The 19,740-nt window shown below is 38.0% G+C and overlaps 1 protein-coding gene across 1 annotated transcript in view; it reads left to right on the plus strand.

Moving 5' to 3' along the window:
- The window catches only part of ARHGAP8 (Rho GTPase activating protein 8), a 79,132-nt gene extending 59,709 nt beyond the window's left edge, over positions 1-19,423 (plus strand). Inside the window, exons 10-13 of the mRNA XM_031597232.2 lie at positions 5,880-5,957; positions 6,609-6,737; positions 9,986-10,089; positions 17,939-19,423. Of these exons, the coding sequence (XP_031453092.1) occupies positions 5,880-5,957; positions 6,609-6,737; positions 9,986-10,089; positions 17,939-18,136 (509 nt within the window). The 3' untranslated portion in view covers positions 18,137-19,423. The remainder of the gene's footprint in view (positions 1-5,879; positions 5,958-6,608; positions 6,738-9,985; positions 10,090-17,938) is intronic.
- Positions 19,424-19,740: the final 317 nt, after the last annotated feature.

Consider the following 19,740-nt stretch of genomic DNA (forward strand, 5'->3'; position numbering starts at 1 on the left):
GTTTATGTTCTCAAGAGTAGGCAAATAAGGAAACAGGTACAGAAAATTACATAGAAACTGAAGAGACCATTTGAGATCAGCAACAGCTCAGAAGTGATGGAACAGGCCAATAAGGTCATGGTGAAGGAATTGCTCTGCAAAATTACAGAAACAAAATAGATAACTGTCCCCTAAAGGAAAATTATGTCAGAGTAATCCCCATTACTGAGTCTTTCTTACCTCATCTCTTTTGTCAAAGCACTGCTAGTGCTTTGTAGGACAAACTTTCTGTTCCATGTACCACAGGAGAGACCTAGGTGATGACAAAGACTCCTAAATGCAGTGATAATAACCGTGTTGTAGAAGTTTAATAATAAAGTAGTAAATATCCTATGGTATGATTATGATGGCAACTAAAGCTGTCCTTTATCTGTTTGACAGCAAAAGCAATGGTAAACAGCAATTAATCTTTCCTGCTTATCCTCTTCATGAAACACAACAAATCTCACTGATGGACAAAATTTTGGTTCAGTTTTTTAATGTGAATGAATGCATCCTGATGGTGAGTCAGAATGGGTAGAGATGGATGGTTATAAATTCTGAATACGTTTGGATTGCTGGAGCTTAGTGAGTTTACCTCCTGGCCTCCACTTCTTGTAATCAATCAAATATCTTTTAAAAATGCAACACTGGGAAAGCTTGACATTAGTCACACAAACATTTCTGACTTCTTAGTTCTTTCTGTTTTGATGAGAAAGTCTTTACCTAGGGATAATGGAGATTATATAAATCTCAAGACCGGTTCATGTGTCATCAAATAAAAATGGACCGTGTAATATGCACAGTTTGTGTTTTCAATGCTCAAACATTGTAAATAAATTATGTTTGGAGGTGCCAAGTGTAAACTGAGATTACTCATTCATAAATCCAAAGGCTAGGCTGTGCTGTTCAAAACTGCAAGGACGCAAATGCACTTTGGATTCTTGGAAGGATACACTGTTCTAAATCCTTGCTGCAGCAGCTTTGCCATAGGGCTGGAACTGTACTTTTTCTTTGCCTCTGTCCTTGAATTTCTGTACCATCTTGTAGTTTAAACTGCAGACATTATGATCACTTGCTCCATATTTGTTGCACAGCATACAGGGAGACTGTGTAACCCACTCCTAAAACTTGTAATGTATTCTTACTTTAAAAAATATATATCCCAAATTTATCTTAAATATAAAAATTCTTAATTCCTACCACTGCAGACAATTAAGAGATTACAGTCAATGTGGACAGTTAAAATATGGTATATATTAGTCAGTCTGCATGGTAGAAATAAACAAGTTCTGATTTTTAAAAGGGATTCTTATTAGAATTGGGTGATCTGGAAGAAGAAGCCTGAATCAGTTGCATTAGAGTGGATGAAAACTAATTCCAAAACAGGATGGACGCTTCCTGAAACTTGGCAGGACCAACAATTGAAAGAAACATTTCCAAACTCAGTTTTGGATAGAAAGAATTCAGATGCTCATTCATTGCTGTTTCTCACGTGAAAGCAGACAAATTAACAAAGAATTTTGATGCCAGATGATTGAAAGAAAAAGAATGCGATTTTCACGTTTCCCTTTCTTTGACAAGTTTTCAGCAACATGTCAGCATGTGCTGCTTTAATTTATCTGTTTTGATTTTCTGCATTTTTCCTTTGGAACAACTGATCGGAGAGGCAGAAAGGGGTTAAGTATTTTTAGCAACAGTTTATTAATTCAGAGTATGACACAATTGTGTCACTGCACTGTAAAATTTTGTCTACTATGGTAAAACCCATCTTATTTCAGTGTGGAATGAAGTGCCTGCCTGTTTTCATTTATGATTACTGACATTTAAATAATTACTCAGTTATGTTCCCAATCTCAGGATCACTTTTCATTGAATACAGATGGCTTTTTTTTCAGTCATATGACTATGTTTTTCTCTCTAGCATTTAATGTTTAAAATAAAATTTTACTCACTTTGGTCCAGAGTACTTAGGGGAGGGTAGCAAAATTCTACTGATCTTTATATCTGCCTGTCCAACTATCTGTCCATCTATTTATCTGTTTTTATGCACAAGGGGCATGGAGCAGTTTGTGTTATCTCAATAGCAGTTCTGCAGCATTGATGGAATATTTGAGTGATGTGCAGCTGCATGTTTATCAGAACTGCTGTTAATGCCAGTCATCAGCTAGCAGTGGTCTGGCAAGCACTGTTAGTCTGATTGTTAGTCTGATTTTTGTATTCTCTATGGAATTGGTTACCCATGCCTTTAATGGCAAAATAGTTCAACTTGTACACACACACACACACAAAATATTTCAACCGAAATAAAGAGATAGCTGATATGAATTGGGCTGTAAATAGAATTTGATTGAAGAATACTACTAGCATAATACTGAGTCATCTAAGTCAAAACACGTTCTTCAAAGGATAGAAAAGAGTGTATTAAAGTGAAATGACCAGGATTATCTTCAGTCAATTTTGTTTCCTTTAACTCTGGTGGCTCTGACATGAACTGTGTCTGCAAAAAAAGAAGACAAAGTGATTAATTTCACTTTAGTGGGAGCACCTAGTGCTGAAAAGTGCTTAATTATGGTAGTACCATGGGCCGATTTTTCCCCATTATTGGCTGAACAGGAGGAGCCGGAGCCAGGGTTGGCGAATCTATGTCCTGGTTGTGTTTCAGGCTGAGTACTTACCCTTCACAGTTGAATCACTGGTAAGAGACTTCAGGTCCCTTTTCCCTTTCCCATCCCTTATTAGGAGACTCCTGTTGGGGGCTTTGGGTTAGATAATGTGGGAAATGCTGAGCAGCACTGTCATTCAAATGCCAGACCCTTCTGAAGTGCAGAAAGCACTGAGAGCAAATAACAGGCTTGTGGACTTCTTAAAAAAGAATCCCACTCAGTTCGTATGTATGACACAAGTCAGAAAAACTTATTGCAGAAGGCCTTTCTACATAGGCTCATTGTTTTCCACCTTCAATAGCATTATTGCAGATGACCCATATCTCTGTTTACTAGAGGGCTGAGGATATTACCTATGCATTATTTAAAAATCACTGTAATACACTGTTTTCTGTTTTAAGCGTTTTTATACAAAGAAGACTGTTGTTGTTGTAGTTTCTTTACGTGGGAGTGTATCTTTCTTTACCTCTAAGAATTGTTGCTCTAGCCTACCTTTAATTAGTCATCTCACTTGAATAGGTTGTACATGCAGATATCCACAAATGTAAGGAGTAGAAATACCTGCATTAGTATTTGGTTGTTACCACCTGTGTTAAAACAAATTCTGGTGTATTGATGCAGTTTCAGCTGTTCTGGAAATTTAATTCTGAAAGTACCACAAATTTCACCTGTATCCTACACTTCTGCAAATGAGGAAATAGTTGTTTTCTCCTCCCAAGGACTTCCAAACAACATATCCAGCAACAGCATAGTGCCATTACAGTAACATTGATGGGATGCAGAACCAGACAAGTACAGCTGCTGTCTGCACTGGAGATTCATGTCTTTAATTAGACTCTTGAAAGCACAGCCAATAAAGGAATACACATGTTAAAAATGGATATTTATTACACTGTAGTTTATACAGTGAGACTAACATCAGATTAAAGCATTAACTATTAAACCACTTCCAGCAGACCAAATTTTAAGCATTTATAATGCCCATCTTCTGAAAGACATTTCTACAGAAAACCTGCAGCCCACTTGCAGCCAACATAAAATTCCACAAATTCTAAGAAAATTATTACATTTGTTGTTTCCTGAGGGCAATGTCTTGACAAGCTAGCTTTTCAGAGCTGCCACTTCCAAAGCCATGCTTTTAGATAGGTTGCAGTATAAATCTAATGGAACAGTGATATCATTTGCAGTCACTTTATTGAATTGAACATGATCTGGTTGAGAGTTAAACGATCATTCAAATAGATCATAATCACCATCCATTAGGTTCCTTTAGTAAGCACACACATGGCCTTCCTCGTGTAGTACGAGATTTCATACGCCTTCCAGATTCGAAGGCAGAAGTTAAAGTTTTAATATTTAAACTGGAGTTTAAGAAGCGGAACCATAAATGATCAGAAAAAAATTAGGGTGCTATATTAAGTTCCAGATAAACTTCTAATTCTAGTGAATGTGGCACGTTTAAGTAGACCTAGGGTTTTTGCAAAAGTCTCTGAAACATGTCTGAAAATTTACTTCAGTACTACATTATAATTTCTTTTAGTATACTGATCTGAATTCATATGAATAATGCTAAATGCCATTCTATCAGGAGGAGGTTGATTAAGGAATTTTGCATTTATTAGTTTTTCATGTATAAAATATACTTTTGTAAGCAACCTGGGCAAATTTACGAGAATGACAGTATCTGGCAATAGGACTAGGGGGAATGGCCTCAAGTTGTGCCAGGCAAGATTCAGGTTGGATTTTAGGAAATACTTGTCTGAAAGAGTGGTCAGGTACTGAACAGGCTGCCCAGGAAGGTGGTGGAGTGACTGACCCTGGAGGTGTTCAAGAAACGTTTAGACATTGTACTGAGGGACATATTAATGGGAAATAGGTGGATGGTTCAACTGGATGATCTTGAAAGTCTTTTCCAACCTTGGTGATTCTATGATTCTATCCTAGTATATTAGCATATGTTAGTGCATGACTCCAGATTTTTCTTGAACACTATAACAACTCTTGATGATGTAAATAGACGTGCACATACTTCAGTTGAGATACGCAAGCATAACTTTCAGTCTGACTACTTAGCAGCTGAAAGATTAGCATGAAAAATAAAGAAATCAATCATCCGCTCTTCCACATTCATGTAAAGAAAACAAACGGCAGTCTCTTCAAGTCAGTGGATGGTCTGCCACCCTTCTCAAAAAGACTGCTATTTTTGATGTGTTTTGTCAGAAAACCTAATATTTTAGGTGACTGTGCTTCCAGTGGGAATCTCAATTTGAAACTATATGCGAGCCAAATTGCATTTCCTACTAAGCGGAAGGAATAATACAAACCAGAGAGGGAGACAGAGAAAGAAATGATGATTTTACCAAGCTCTAAAGCAAGAAGCACTGCATGTCTCAAAAAAGTAAAACGTCTTGTCCCAATACTGTTTTGCATTATAAATTAAATAACTTACTTTGAAAGCTATTATCCAATTTCAATCCTTGATTATATGCAGCTTGCTGACATTTTTCCTCTGCAGCTGAAAACAGATTTCAGTTAGTCAAAGACATGAAAGGCATATTTCAGAAATGCCTAGCAAGATTAGAATTAGGTATTTCAAAATACCATGGGCAGGCAGAGTCTGAAGTCCCATTGATTTCCAGAGAGAGGTGGAAGAAGCAGTGGTCTGCTCAAAAGTACCTTGAAGGCGGGGAGACCAACATCCCTCCAGTAGTAAGGACTCCTTAACCCAAAGATGCTGTAAAGCATCCCTTAGCTTACATCTTGTCTCACCCACTGACAGTAGTAGGAGCTCAGGAAATTTTTGCGAATACTCTCTTTAGCTCACTAAGGGCTTTAAGGTGTTTAAATTAGAGCAGCAGAACAGCAGGTGTGGCTGTTTGCAGATAAATTGTGTGTGGGTGAGGTACATAAGCAGCCTGGAGAATCCAAATCTTTGCTTCTGTGTCATTAGGCACAATTGAAAAGTACTTTCAAAGAAAAAAATATTGTTGACATGACACTTGTAAAACACTTATGTAAAGGTGGTAGTACTTCTATGAGTGGCATTAAAGAAAATGCTACAATGTTTTGTACAGTGACTGTACCAAGCGGGTTTGTTCCCAAACCTTCTTCCTCTGCTCTGTTTTCAATTGAATCTGTGAAGCAAAACAAGAGTGTGACATCTGTTACCAATGGGACATTAACTGTATTTTTCAGGACTACAAGTAGAGGGCCTCTTCAGAAGGTCAGCCAGCATCCAGACTATCAAAGATGTTCAGAAGCTCTACAACCAGGGTAAGCTGCCATTATAAAAATTGCCACAGGCTAATAACAGCGTGAGGGCTTCCTTGATCTTGTCTCAAATGATGAAGCAGAGATGTTAGGTATTTTTTTAATAATTAGTTAATCATAAAGTCATTCTAAAATATGATAAGAACACTAGTACAGAAGCTCAAAGGATAGCTTAAAGCTTACTGAATAGTGAGCCATTAATTGATGTCAGAGTTTTCAAAAACTGTAGCAACTGAAGAATGTTGAGGTTTGAATAAAAAATGGTCTGGTTTCTCAGACACTCGTATTACCTTTGTGCAGTTTGAGTCACTGCAGTTAGTTAAAAATGCCAAGTATAGTGCCTTCATGTCATTTTGCCTCTGGTATTCTTCCATGGCTTTGGCAAAGGAGTACAATTTTACATAATAATTTATGAAATGTAATGAAAGTCAGTGACTCCCCCATGAAGTAATTTTATGGTATGCGTTTATGGAGAGGATCACTTACAGCAAGATTAATAAAGCCTTGAAAAATATGAAGAGAAAATTGTAGTAGTTACCAGCTTCTGGAAAGCCAGCGAGTTATCTAATCGTGGTGTGAAACAGTTCTTGTACAGTAGTTCAGAGAATAAGTAAAACATCTGATTGAACGCACTTCTTTTTTTCCTTCTTTTAGGCAAGCCTGTAAATTTTGATGACTATCATGATATCCATGTTCCTGCTGTTATCCTAAAGACCTTCCTTAGGGAACTTCCTCAGCCATTGCTAACCTTCGAATGTTATGATCCTATTGTTGGAATTACCAGTGAGTATTAATCCAGTTTTAGGAAAATTCATACAGCTAATTAAACTGAACTTTGCTAATTCATTGCTGATTGCTAACCATGGTTCAGTTGTGGGTATGTAACTGTATTAATGCCTTCACTACAGCTATTAATGGACAGTGACATAATCTGTACTATTACAAGGTGGGATTCCACCCAGAAGAGGTGGATAAAGTATCTTATCAAGGAGTTTGAAACATGGGAGTCAGAATCTCTGCTGTTTTGCTGAGTATCATTAGGGCTCAGGAAGCTGACATGTAGCTCCATACCGGATAGACAAGGCACCTAGCACTTTCACTGTTCTTTTTTGGGGGTTGGCTTAACCTTCAGTACAAAAGTATGAACATATTTTTAGAGAATGTTTTTGTAGATGTTACAGACTCTATTATAACTATGGTAAATAAGTTGTTATCTTCTCTATCATTCTTCTTATATTCCCTGTATTTACTCTGCCTGATACCCTGATTCCAATGTTCACTCTCTGTTTTTTCACTGTGTGTATTCAGGGGGATGTAAGAACAAATAGCCCTGTGACTAGCAGAGCTAATGAAGCCTGAATTCCCATGGATTTCCATCTCAAACATGAGCTTTCTTTTGTTTTCTCTAATGCCTAGAGAGAACTGATATCACACTGCAGCATTTTTTTTATGGCTGGGGCATCTTTATGACCTGCCCTCCTTACCCAGCTACCTAATTCCATAAAATACATAGGCATATAAAAGACATTGATCTACTCCTCTCTCAAATCTGATCTAATTGTTCCAGCAGTTTAAATGTTGGCAGCTACCAGCAGATGGATGACAGCAGAATACCAGAAGTCTATCCTCTATAGAAAAGCAATTTGAAAAATCAGTCCTTTGGACGCTGTTCTCCTCTCTTTTTTTTCAATCAATTCTCCCTGCTGGAAGTATGGGGAGAATAAAAACCTGCTTTTGCACACACACCAAAAAAGTTCCAGTTTTGAAATTATTTTTCTTACAGCTTTTGTCAGGCAGAGCTGTGAACCCTGCAGTAAATTAGAAAGATCTTTTTTCCAAAGCACAAGTTGCTCAAACAAAAAATGTCCAAAATTTTTATGAATATTATTACCATTTTGGATATTACTTTGTCATATAGAACTTACAAATGAAAAAACAAACAAACAAACAAACAAACAAAAAAACCCCAACACATATGCAGTGATTAGAAGTTTGGTAACTATCTGCAAGAATTAAAAGACAATCTAATGCTTTCTGTACCTGGGACCCCCAACCTCTTTTATCAAATATAGCTGAAATTATCCTGAAGGCTAAAGAGTTATGGCAGGCAAAATCAGATGCATTCACACCTATGAAGTGTTTTGTCAGAAGTTATTAAAATCAAAGAGTCATCTATCTACAGAGTAACTATCTCAGCATGTTAAAAAAAAAAGTCTCTTCACAGGTTGGTTGTAGAAATTGAGGGAATAAGGATAGTCATTCAGAACAGTGTAAAGAATATTTGAAGTTTGGAAAAGGGTTGCGGGAATGATAATTTTTACTGAATTAATCTTCTGTCTTTCTGTACAGTAAGTTACTTTTTGCTAGAGCTAATTGAGAAAAGAACCTGAGAGTGATGCATAGTCCTAGTAATGTTGAGGTTTTTTGCATAGGAAAACATCTATGAAGATTTCAGTCCATGTTATTTTTGTTTATCAGTGTTTTAAATGTTGGCAAAGTATGTTTTTGAAAGATGCAGTTAAAGAGAATTTCTCCTTGGGCTTTTCTGTTACACAGTGTGATGTCCACTATTATTTCTTGATACTATGGTGACATCCTACTTTTTAAAGATGCTAAGCCTGAGAGCCATTCTGGACTGCAGCAAAGTTATATTCTCTGTGAATACAGTGCAGAAGGGAGCTCTGAAGAGGTGTGAATGCAGACAGCTGTCTTGGAATGATTTGAAAATTCTCATTCTGGCTTCTGGAAAGCACTGTGTGATGTATCTGTTATATCTCTTAACCCACAAACCCAGAAATGCACTATCACTGCTTTACAATACTTTGAAATTATAGTGAAGCTTTTCCCTTTAGTGTCTCACCTGAAACATTTTTACAAGAGTTATTGACAGGAGCTGGGAAATAAATTAGCTGAGTGACTGACCAAAAAAGAAAAAAAAAAAAGAAAAAAAAAGAAAAAGGAATTGAAACTTTCAGCTTGTAGTTTTCAAAGAACTTCTTATAGGGCTGTGAATGCTGCTAACGAGTTCCTTTGGCCAGTATTGCTACACTTTCTGAATTATTTACCCTGCAGAAGGCTGACAAAAAAATTCTTGTGACTCACATTTTTTGTCTTACTGGAACTGATAGGTCTGCAGTAGTAAAAATATCAACGCAGCTCACCAGGGCATAGCTGCATGTATTTAAATCAGAGCTTAAGGGAACTTCTAACATGCTGGAATTTTGTGCCTGCAGACATACTTATATGAATCTCTAGCTACGTCAGGGAGAGAGAGAAAAATGGAACAAATGGAGAAAAAACATTAGCACAGATGAACTGGTTAGGTCAAATATGACTGTAATCATGAGTACTTTTTCCAACTAGGTGTTAAACTTCCAGTACTAAATTTATTAAAATATTCCAGCAACAACAATAATAATAATAATAATAAAATCATTTGGAACAATGTTCAAAATGTATTCCAGTGCTAGCATAATTCTTAATCAGACTGTCTCACTGAGTCTGGGGTCTGGTTCCAGTTCTGCCCATCTGTAGAAATGTGTTAATGAATCTGATTTGGCTCATCTCTAGAAAATTCTTACCCAAATGTCCATCTCATAAATCTTTGTCCAAGAAAGAAGTTTCCTGCAGAATCACAGAAGTGTGTTTGGAGTTAGTAGAGTGCCAAAAGAGAGCTTTGCAGGACCGAGTCTCAGCAAGAATAAAATCAAGGTATAAAAAATAGACATCTGGATACAATGCATGAAGAGATAATGGGATTCAAAACAAGACTTTGGCTACTTCACTGAGTGGGGAAAATATTCTGGAAGTTAGTCTTAGCCATATATATGAAAATACTAAATATGATAGGCTTATCCTAAGAGGCAGCCCCATCTACTGTCATGGGGATAGACATTGATAAAGGTAATTTTTGTGGTCAGTTCTACAGACAAATAGCTGAAGTAATTCCAGGTGATATAAATATGGTAGTATATTTCTTGATAATATGTTGATGCTCCTGGGTTAAATTAAGACTGACTTTGATATTGCAGGTGTGGAGAGCTGTTTACGAGTAACCAGATGTAAACAAATCATTCAAGGACTTCCTGAACACAATTATGTTGTTCTGAAATATCTGATATGCTTTCTCCATATGGTAAGTATATAGGAAAAAATTCCAAAAGTAGAGCCAATCATTTCTTTAAATCTGATAAAGCTTTGTGTTAAACAGTGGTCTCAGCCATACAGTCACCATGAAATTCTTTACACGTAAGAAATAGTACTATGTGAATTTAAATTTAAATTCACTGGAATATTTAAAAGTCCACTCTCCTCCATTACCCATTCACTAATGTATGTCTTAGCCTTTTTCCTATTTTGGAGTGAAAAATATTAAAAATAGTAGTTGGGTAACTTTTAGTGCTGCAGAATAAGTGAGTTTTTCCTCAAAGTGTAAATTTTGACACCTAAAACTTTAAGTATATATTTGCGTCACTTTAGAAAATTATAAAAAAAATATTGGTGACCTTTAGGAAAGTAATCAGCAAAATATTTTATATTTTACTTTAAAAACAACATTTTCCTGTTTAAAATAGCCTTTAATTCTGTAACTTAGTACATTCTCAAACAAAAATGTTTAATCATGCCCTTTTGCAACATTTTGGTGTTCAGAATAAGTGAATCATTTTTTAATTGTTATTCATATTACAACAAGTTTGGGACTTTGGGAAACCTCAGTTATAGTCATTCTGCAGTCATCCTGTTCTTGCCAGTTTATGTACAGGAAAAGACAGTAATAGGAGGGTAATTTTTCCTCCCTCCCACCTTATTCAATGTATTACCATTTTCAAATTGCATTTTTCAAGCCCAGGTGCCTAAAATTGAGAATTCTGGTTTAGCTGATGTCTAAATAAAAGGATCTAACCTTCAGAAGACTTAAGAGTCCATCAAAGTAATGACAGATTTGGAATGACATTTATTTTCCTCCTCATTAATTGTTACTGGGTTACAACGTTTGCCATATTCTAGCCATCAGCATATTTCAAAAAGAAGGATATTTAATCCTTTTTTTGTACTGAAACATTACAGAAAACACGTTGATATGACCCTTGCACTGACAGCACTTGCAAGGTTGTTGTAATACTCACATGTTCATTTACTGTTCCTTAGCTGAACTCCAATGCTGTTAAGAAAATCCTCATGTCATTTGCTATTATTTTAGCAACTCATATATCTCCTCAGTATTATAAATTGTGTAAGTGACTTTGTTCCAGTAATAGATGGACCATCTCGATGCACTTCTTAAGAGCTGAACACTTGAGATGTTAATGAGGTGTGCAAAAGTACGACATAGTGTTTTCTGTAATTGGGCAACAGAACATAGCATTATTTTTGAGTGTTCCTTGTTATATAAGGCAACATGTCAAATTGATGTTAGCGCTCAGCTCTGCAATTTTTGCTGATCCATAGCTTTTCATCTTTAATGTCTTGGGGAATATTTGCATGTGGAAAGGTCAAGGGAATGTGAAGCAATCTTGAAGCTAGAAATTTCTATTCACTGCAGATTAGTGCACTGCACAAGCTGACACAATTCAAATGTAGACTGCTCTACCACTGATCCTAGTTCTTACCTGCAAGCATCAACCTTCTTACATACATGAACCAATTTAATTCTTCCATGAGCTCAACCTTGAGTAGTGCTAGAGATACTTGTGGTAATTTCATGAAGTGGAATGAATTGTAATCACTGGATGTAGGTTTTGAATACCGTAAGTTTGATACAGGCTCGTGGAAAAGGAAAAAAAACCAGCAGTATTTTCTCTGCAGTCTCAGCTCCCCAACTAAATAAAATGACTTCTTCTATTCCAAGGACACTACAGCAAGACAGTGCAACTTCTACAGAAGTAAAAGACTTGCATTTCAAAAATACGTCCATACTTCTTAACCTTAGACTGGCAGTTATTTTGCCAGTAATGAGCCCAGCATGCTGTGAAAGGTCTGTGCTGTCTCCACTTTGCAGTGCGTGTGGCTGCTAGAGAGGGATCTGAAGGTCCAACGTGGACTGAGGTTTGTAGTCAACATCAGACAACTAGAAGTGAGGAGCAGAACATCTCATATATTCCCCATTCTTTACTATATCTTTCTGTCCTTTTATTCATGCCTGATGAAGAAGAAAGATGGCTGACTTGCCTCAAGCAACTATTGCAAAACTCTGCCAAATTCAAAATGTCAGTATGGAGCAAATAGAAAAAAATAAACAAGGTTTTGTGGCATGTGAGCTACATTTCAGATCTGAAACTGAAGCACCATAGTTAAAGCCAAGTACAAGCTGAGGGGGAAAAAAAAACTGAATTGCTTTGAATTAGTGTTTTATCACAATCACATGTCCAATTCAAAAGTGTAATTAGCACCAGTAAAGCTTGGAGATGGCTGGGGGATGGGTCACGTTGGGAAAGATTAGATGACTGAGCGTGATGAAGCAGACATGAGCAGTTGGCACCTCTACAAGGTTAGCAAAGAGCAGGGATAGAAACTTGCATTTCCAGTAAGTTTTGGGGATAGTAGCTAGTAGTTTTCTTCTGAAAATGTTTTTTGGAGTTCTGTTGATGATTGTGAGTACAAAGTTCAAAGGTGATGATTTCCTTATAATTTTAAAATGTACAGCAATTGGATGTTTCTACCTTCTATCATTTCACTATTTAATTTCATTATGTAAAATAGTGGCAGACTAGTGTCACTCCTGCAGTGTCCATGAGGGTGCTGGAATGAATGTATGTGGAATCAAAATACTGATATAGTTTTGCTGCAGGAAGCTGACTCTTGCATGATGGACATGTGTTTTTACATTTGTTGATGTGGCACTAAATCTTCAGTGTTTACTTCCAATTATTAGCATAGGAATTTGCAGATTTTATCTGAAGGCTAGGAAAAAGATTTCTAGATGACTTATTTTCAATATAATCTGTCACTACTTGATGATTTTTCTATACATGTCCTAGTTAAAGAGAACAACGAGCTGGAACTGTGTAGGTCTTTCTTGTCACACTTTTCTGTGATGTTCAGATGTCTTCAAAGACAAAATGTAGGTCCTTAGAGAATTGTCTTTTATTGGCTTATGAAATTGATAGAGCAAGCGTATTCTTACTTGAAATGGTGACAGTAATTTTGTGATGGAATCAAAGAAAGAGTCTCGGGGGTTAGTCCAAATGTTAAATACGTCATTTGTATTTCTTAGAGCGCGTCTCTGGGCTATGAGCTACTTAGAAGAGACCAAAAAGTGCTGATCTTGGATGGTCTTGTGTGGGAAGAAAATACTAATTGCTCATGAAAGTGCTGTCGATGGAATGGACAGCATTTCTCTTTGAGAAGAGAAGGCTGAGGGGAGGCCTCATGGTGGCCTACAGCTTTCTCAGGAGAGGGGGAGCGAAGGGACAGGCGCTGATATCTTAGAATCATCAAATCATGGAATTGCTTAGGTTGGAAGGGACCTTAGAGATCTTCTAGTTCCAGCCATCATCATGGACAGGGCCCCATCCAGTCTGACCTTGAACGCCTCTGTGGATGGAGCATCTATAATTTCTCTGGGCAACCTGTTGCAATGCCTCAGCAGCCTCTGTGTAAAGAATTTCTTCCCAACATCTAATCTAATTTTCCCCTCTTTTAGTTTAAAGCCATTCCTGCTCATCCTATAATTATTGGACCATGTAAAAAATTTGGTCTCTCTCCTGCTTATAAGCTCCCTTCAAATATTTGAGGATTGCAATGAAGACTCCCTGGAGCCTTCTCCAAGCTGAACAAACCCAGCTCTCTGAACCTTTTTTCATAGGAGAGGTGCTCCAGACCTTCTCTCTGTTGACAGTGACAGGACTTGAGGAAAAGGCATGGAGATGCAACAGGAGATGGTCAGTTTGGAAATTAAGAAGTTGTTCATCAGGGGGTGATCATCGATGGGACAGGCTCCTCAGGGCAGTGGTCATGGCCTCAGTCTGCCAGAATTCAAGAAGCATTTGGATTGTGTTCTCAGGATAGGGTTTGAATTTTGAGTGGTCCTACTTGCAGCTAGGAGCTGGAATTGATGAACCTTGTGAATCCTTTCCAACTCAGGATTTCTATCATTCTTTGAAAGGGCTTCCTTGCTTGCAGTTCTTGTTGAGCCAGGAAGATTATTGTGGAGAGAGAGTAGGTTTCAGTTGCACACTTTTTCTCTAATCTGCTGAGGAAAGGATTGCTCTGCAATTTGTAATAAAACAACATGCTATGTCTTCCTTGAATTCCTGAGTGTCAGGCTAATTGATGACTCACAGACAGGACAGTGTAGCTCTGCCTCAGATATAATCACTGTTTCATTTTATGTTATGTATTTTCACTCTCAGGGGAGAGGCTGTGTCATGGGTATTTTTGTTGATTCTTTCAACATTGTCTGCCTCCTTGAAATGTTCATGAAGTTTTGTCGGACTGAAAGAGGTGGTTTCATGTTGGGGTTAGAAATATTCTATGTGATAGCTGACTGAGAATTAAAAAAAAACAAAACTAGTTCTATCAGCAAGTTGCAACGCTGTTGCTTTGGACTGAAGAAATGGCATTTGAAGGAAGCAGCAAATTTGAGCTGAATGTATTTCAGCTAGCACTCCGAGACAGCGCCTGCACACAGCCAGCAGGATAGTGTGCCAGGGAACACCCCTATAAACCAGGAAAAACATGACTGCAACAGGTGTGGCTCCTTCCACCTTTTTCTGCCCTCCAGTACTATACAAATTGCTTTTGTGCTATCAAAGGTACTTACCTTATCTACACCTAAAGTACCTCCCCTAGGATATGCAGCAAATGTGTTTGTTTTCAGGCTATAAAAAACACCAATGAGAGGGCCTGCAGCAGAGCTCTCACATTATTTTTGAGACTTCCTAATGAAAGAAATGCCAAAAATAATTTGTTCTAAGTCATAGAGGCTGCTTGGCACAATATTACCCTCAATGGATGTAGCCAGGATGGGTCTCTTGACCTTAGAGCCAAAACATCAGTTCTTAACCTTATCACATTTAGCTCTATTCAGAGGCCATTTTCATCAGGATTACACTTATGTTTGTGTCTCCTTGTTAACAGAATAATTATCATTGTCCTAATTATTTTTTCTTATCAGTTACTTTGGTAGCAGCTTAGTGTTTGCTACACTGCTGTAGTACAGTGAACTCTTCTTTAAGCTGATCTCATCTGAAGCATATTAAGTGAATGAAAGTAGCTTGCTGTTGTTTTTTTGTTTTTGTTTTTTCTGTATAGTTAAATAGTGTGTTGAGAGCATTATGTGAAGGTCAGCAAGCTCTATGCAGTTCATACTCAAGAGAGAATGATGTGGGTTTTGCATAAGGTCATGGAGCAGGCATCGCTGTTTAATCTGATGACCCTTATTCTCACGTTGTGAACTCAATCCTCTGAAAAGGTGATTATGGCAACAGTATACCCTTATTAAAACTCCCTTCCTTTTTCCAGCACTGCTTCATGACCTTAGAATCAATTGAATTCTTTAATATTTGTAGCACTCTTGTATCTCTAACAGCCTAGGTGGTTAAGGCAAAGATTGGGATGAAAAATAATACCTCTTACTGCAACAAAAAAATGTGGTTAGGAAGAAAATGCTAACCTTTTGGCATATATGTGTTTCTTCATGTATCCAAAGGAAAAAAAAAAAGCATCCTGCGTGCACGTCTAAAGGATTTTATATCCCTCCATGGCTTACCAAGCAGGCTTCTTGCTAGGTAGAACACTGAAGAGATGGAGACAGAGGAAAATGAAAACTCTGTTACTGAGTAGAGGGAAGTTTATGTATCTGCTCACATGATTGTAGCATTCCTTAGATTTTTTCTCTTGTGCCATCTGACTTTCCATAATACTACTACGCTGTCTTTTCAGGAGACCCTATGGAAAAACCAGAAATAGAGAGATGCTGAGAAGCACAGATTTTTGCTTTCCTGTTCCACTTGAAACTTTAGTACACAGGAATATTCAACTGATACCTCCCCATTCTTTTCCAGGTTGACAACTTCAGAGCAACCTGTACATCATAGTTTAGAGCATATTGCAGTTACAGACCATATTCTTATTGCCAATGAAAAACTGCAGCAATCAGCCTGGGAAGAAGTGGCTGAACTAATAATGTCATAGAATCATGGAGTAACTTAGACCTTAGAAGAGAGGGCCTTAAAGATCATCTAGTTGCAACTCTCCTGCTATGGGCCACTTTGCCAGCCACTAGATCAGGCTACCAGAATCCCATCCAATCTGGCCTTGAATACCTTCAGAGATGGGGCATCCACAGCCTGTCTGGGCAACCAGTTCAAGCACCTCACCACCACACTCTGAGTAAAAAAATTCTTCCTAACATCTAACCTAATTTCCCCTCTTTTAGTTTTAAGTAATGCCCCTTTGTCCTACTACTATCAGATCCTGGAAAAAGTTGTTTCTCTTACTTCTTGTAATCTCCCTTTAAGTACTGGAAGGCCACAATAAGGTCTCACTGGAATCTTCTCCAAGTTAAAAAAGTCCAATTCCCTCAGCCCCTCTTCATAGGAAGGGTGCTCCAGCCTTTTGTTCATCTTCATGGCTTTCCTCTGGGTCTGCTCCAACAGCTCTGCATCCTTCCTGTACTGGGAACAGCAGACTTGGACACAGTACTCCAGATGTGGCTTCACAAGGGCAGAGGGAGGGTGACAATCACCTTCCTCTCCCTGTTGTTCACCCCTCTTTTGATGCAGCCCAGGATACTGCTGGCCTTCTGGGCTGCAAGCACACACTGCTGGCTCCTGTCCAGCTTCTCATCCATCAGGACCCCCAAGCCTTCTCTGCAGGGCTGCTCGCTAGGAGTCCTTCCCCCATTCTGTACTTACATCTGGGATTGCCTTGATCCAAATGCAACACCTTGCAATTGGCCTTGTTAAATCTCATTAGATTCTTGTGCCTGCTTTTTGAACACGTCCAGCTCCCTTTGGATGATATCCCTCCCTTCCATTGTGTCACTGTGTAAACTGTACTACTCAGCTTGGTGCCATCAGCAAATTTGCAGAGGCTGCACTCAATCCCACTTATCTATCTCATTGATAAAGATGTTGAAGAGCACTGGTCCCAAGACAGATCCCTGGAGGACACTACTCATGACTGGCCTCTACCTATAGAGTATAGGTATAGAGCCATTGACAACAACCTTCTGGCTATGACCACTCAATCAGTTCTTTATCCACCTAATAATCAAGGAGGATGTCAGAAGGAATGTCAGGAAGAATGAAAGCACATTCAAATTGCTGGCCCTTTGCAGTAACAGGGAACTTATCACCCAGACCGTATTGGGCTTTAGATACCAACCACGCAGTGCAGGAGAGGCAAAACATGCACAAATGCCCTGACAACTTTATACAGAAAAGAAAATTATTTCTGGTACCTACTTTAGGGTTCACGTCCACAGATATTTTAGGACACATCACCTAAATAGAGAGCAGAGTTCAGTGCTGCATGTCTTCTCTACAATCCATTTTCACCTACATCAGGGGAACAAGGGAGATGTGGAGTTACTTAGAAATGAAAGTCATGCGTAAGTGGGAAAAAAAAATATTTCTAAATCCTTTCAAATAGTTTCAAAATTCTGGAGTTTTATTCTGTAAAGGACATAGCACAAACAGATGAAGTAGCTGTTTCTGCCATCCTTCCCTGCCCTCCAGCAGAAATAACAACAAATTCCATATAGAAAACCCAACACAATTTATTTTCCTAGCATAAGGAATCAGTGCAGGCTTTTTGCTTGACTTACTGACATCTTTTCTTGTACTTGAGGGGTACAGACCCTGGTGGCCCCATTACCTCTCAGCTGCATGGTCAGTCCTCAGGCAGTTAGGAAGCCAGTGATGTACCTGTCATTAGTATCTATGTTCATCATTGGATCATTCTTGATATGCTAGGGTCTTTTGTCTCTCAGTCACAGGGTGTGTGCCTACAGTGTACTAGTTTATGTTTTTATCTTTCAGGTTTCACAGGAGAGCATATATAACAGAATGACAGCATCCAGCCTGGCCTGTGTCTTTGGCTTGAATTTGATCTGGCCATCTAAAGGAACAGCTTCTCTGAGTGCTCTGGTGCCTCTGAATCTCTTCACTGAACTACTAATAGATTTCTACATGAATATATTCAACTCCCGAACAGTGCCTGGTGAGATCTTACCTTAATGCTCCCAGAAAGGGAAGTGGAGTTTGGCTGTCTGAAGGAAAGGTCTGAGCATCTCAACCGCCAGAGCAGTTCTTGCAAAAGACATTTTCAATTCTATGCCTTTCCAAGTACCAAAGATAGTGAGGGAAGTTCTCTATTGCATATATTCTCCTCTCATAAGGGAACCATGTACAGGTTAAATATGATAGGTTAAAGTGAAACCCCTTATTCAACTTCAGCAGTTCTGATACATTTTAAAAAAAACAACAACTGTGACTGTAGGTGATGCTGTTATTTGTGTAAAGATCTGAACACCTCACTATATGACATTATTTACTGGGACCATGCGGAACTAAGTTCTGGACCACTCCTGTCTGTACAGTTTTCTATTATTAATATTATTATTTGAATACAAGTCTGTTAGAGATTTCTGTAATAAGTTAATAAAGATGGAATTGATTTTTAAGATACCAAAATTTCTAGAACTACTTTTCCCTATATTTAAAAGTGTCTTGTTTTATGCAGGAGCACTCCTGATGTTTGGGCTGCATGCTTCTGCAGTTTAAGTTAATAGAAATTTGTTCTTCACATTGATTTCTCTACAAAGCAATAACAACAGCAACTTGGGTAACATACCTAATGCCACTTGAATGCCTTTAAAGTCTGTTCTTAGTCTCAATGTGAATAATTAGCTAACAGAAAGGCAGTGTTTCCTTTCTAACTGTGCCATTAATATTGCTTGTATTTGATGAACTCTAAAACACTACTCTTTCATTGTTAATTAGTGTAATGAAGTTATCATTATATTTGCCTGCAAAACAAAAGCAAATTAACCAATGGTATGAAAAAGGCAAACAGTATTTTCCCTAAAGTTCAGATCTTCCTACTTCTGTATAGAAGTACAGAATTAGTGGGACTTCAATAAAACTAATAATCTCTGGAGAACGATTTAGCCATCCCCTGCTCTGCAAACACAAAACCTGTCTGTATCCTGAAGGTTCTAGTTGCTAGCTGAGGGCTTGGCCATCCTCTCAACAGTTATGAGTTGCCTCCCTATGTAGCAGATGCAACAAGACCTTATTGTGCTGGGTGAAGATTATTTGTTCTTGTCAGAACAATGTAGGAAAATTACCAAGCATCCAGAAGGCTGTGGCATGCTGGATCTGCCAGGCCTTCTTTTGTTCAGTGGGTGTCATCTATAGCATTAGACAATTATTAAAAATAGAAAAATACAGAGGCTTTGGAGCAAGACAAATTAGGGTCAAATTTCACATCACAGTTGTATATTTTCCCATGTCCTCAAGTGCTCTTAAAGGCAATTTTTTTGGGCTTTTTTATATCTGTGAGTAATAACCATGCATGACTCTACTTAAATCTAAAATACTGCACCATACAAGAATAATTAACATGTATTCATGTTTGTTGCATTTTAGCCAGAAATACTGCAAAGGACAGAACTGTCTTGAGTTTTTTATCACAACTAATCTTGGTTTTATACCGGAGTTATTAGTGACAGCATCATAGCTTGTATTATGGAAAACAGACAGTTCTGCTTGGTGCTGTACAGTGGCTTGGCAGCACAGCTCTGTGAACAAGCAGTGTGTTCTTATCAAGGAGGAATTTG

Source organism: Phasianus colchicus, chromosome 1 (genome assembly GCF_987193195.1).
Source record: "Phasianus colchicus chromosome 1, bPhaCol1.hap1.1, whole genome shotgun sequence".
Lineage (NCBI taxonomy): Eukaryota > Metazoa > Chordata > Aves > Galliformes > Phasianidae > Phasianus > Phasianus colchicus.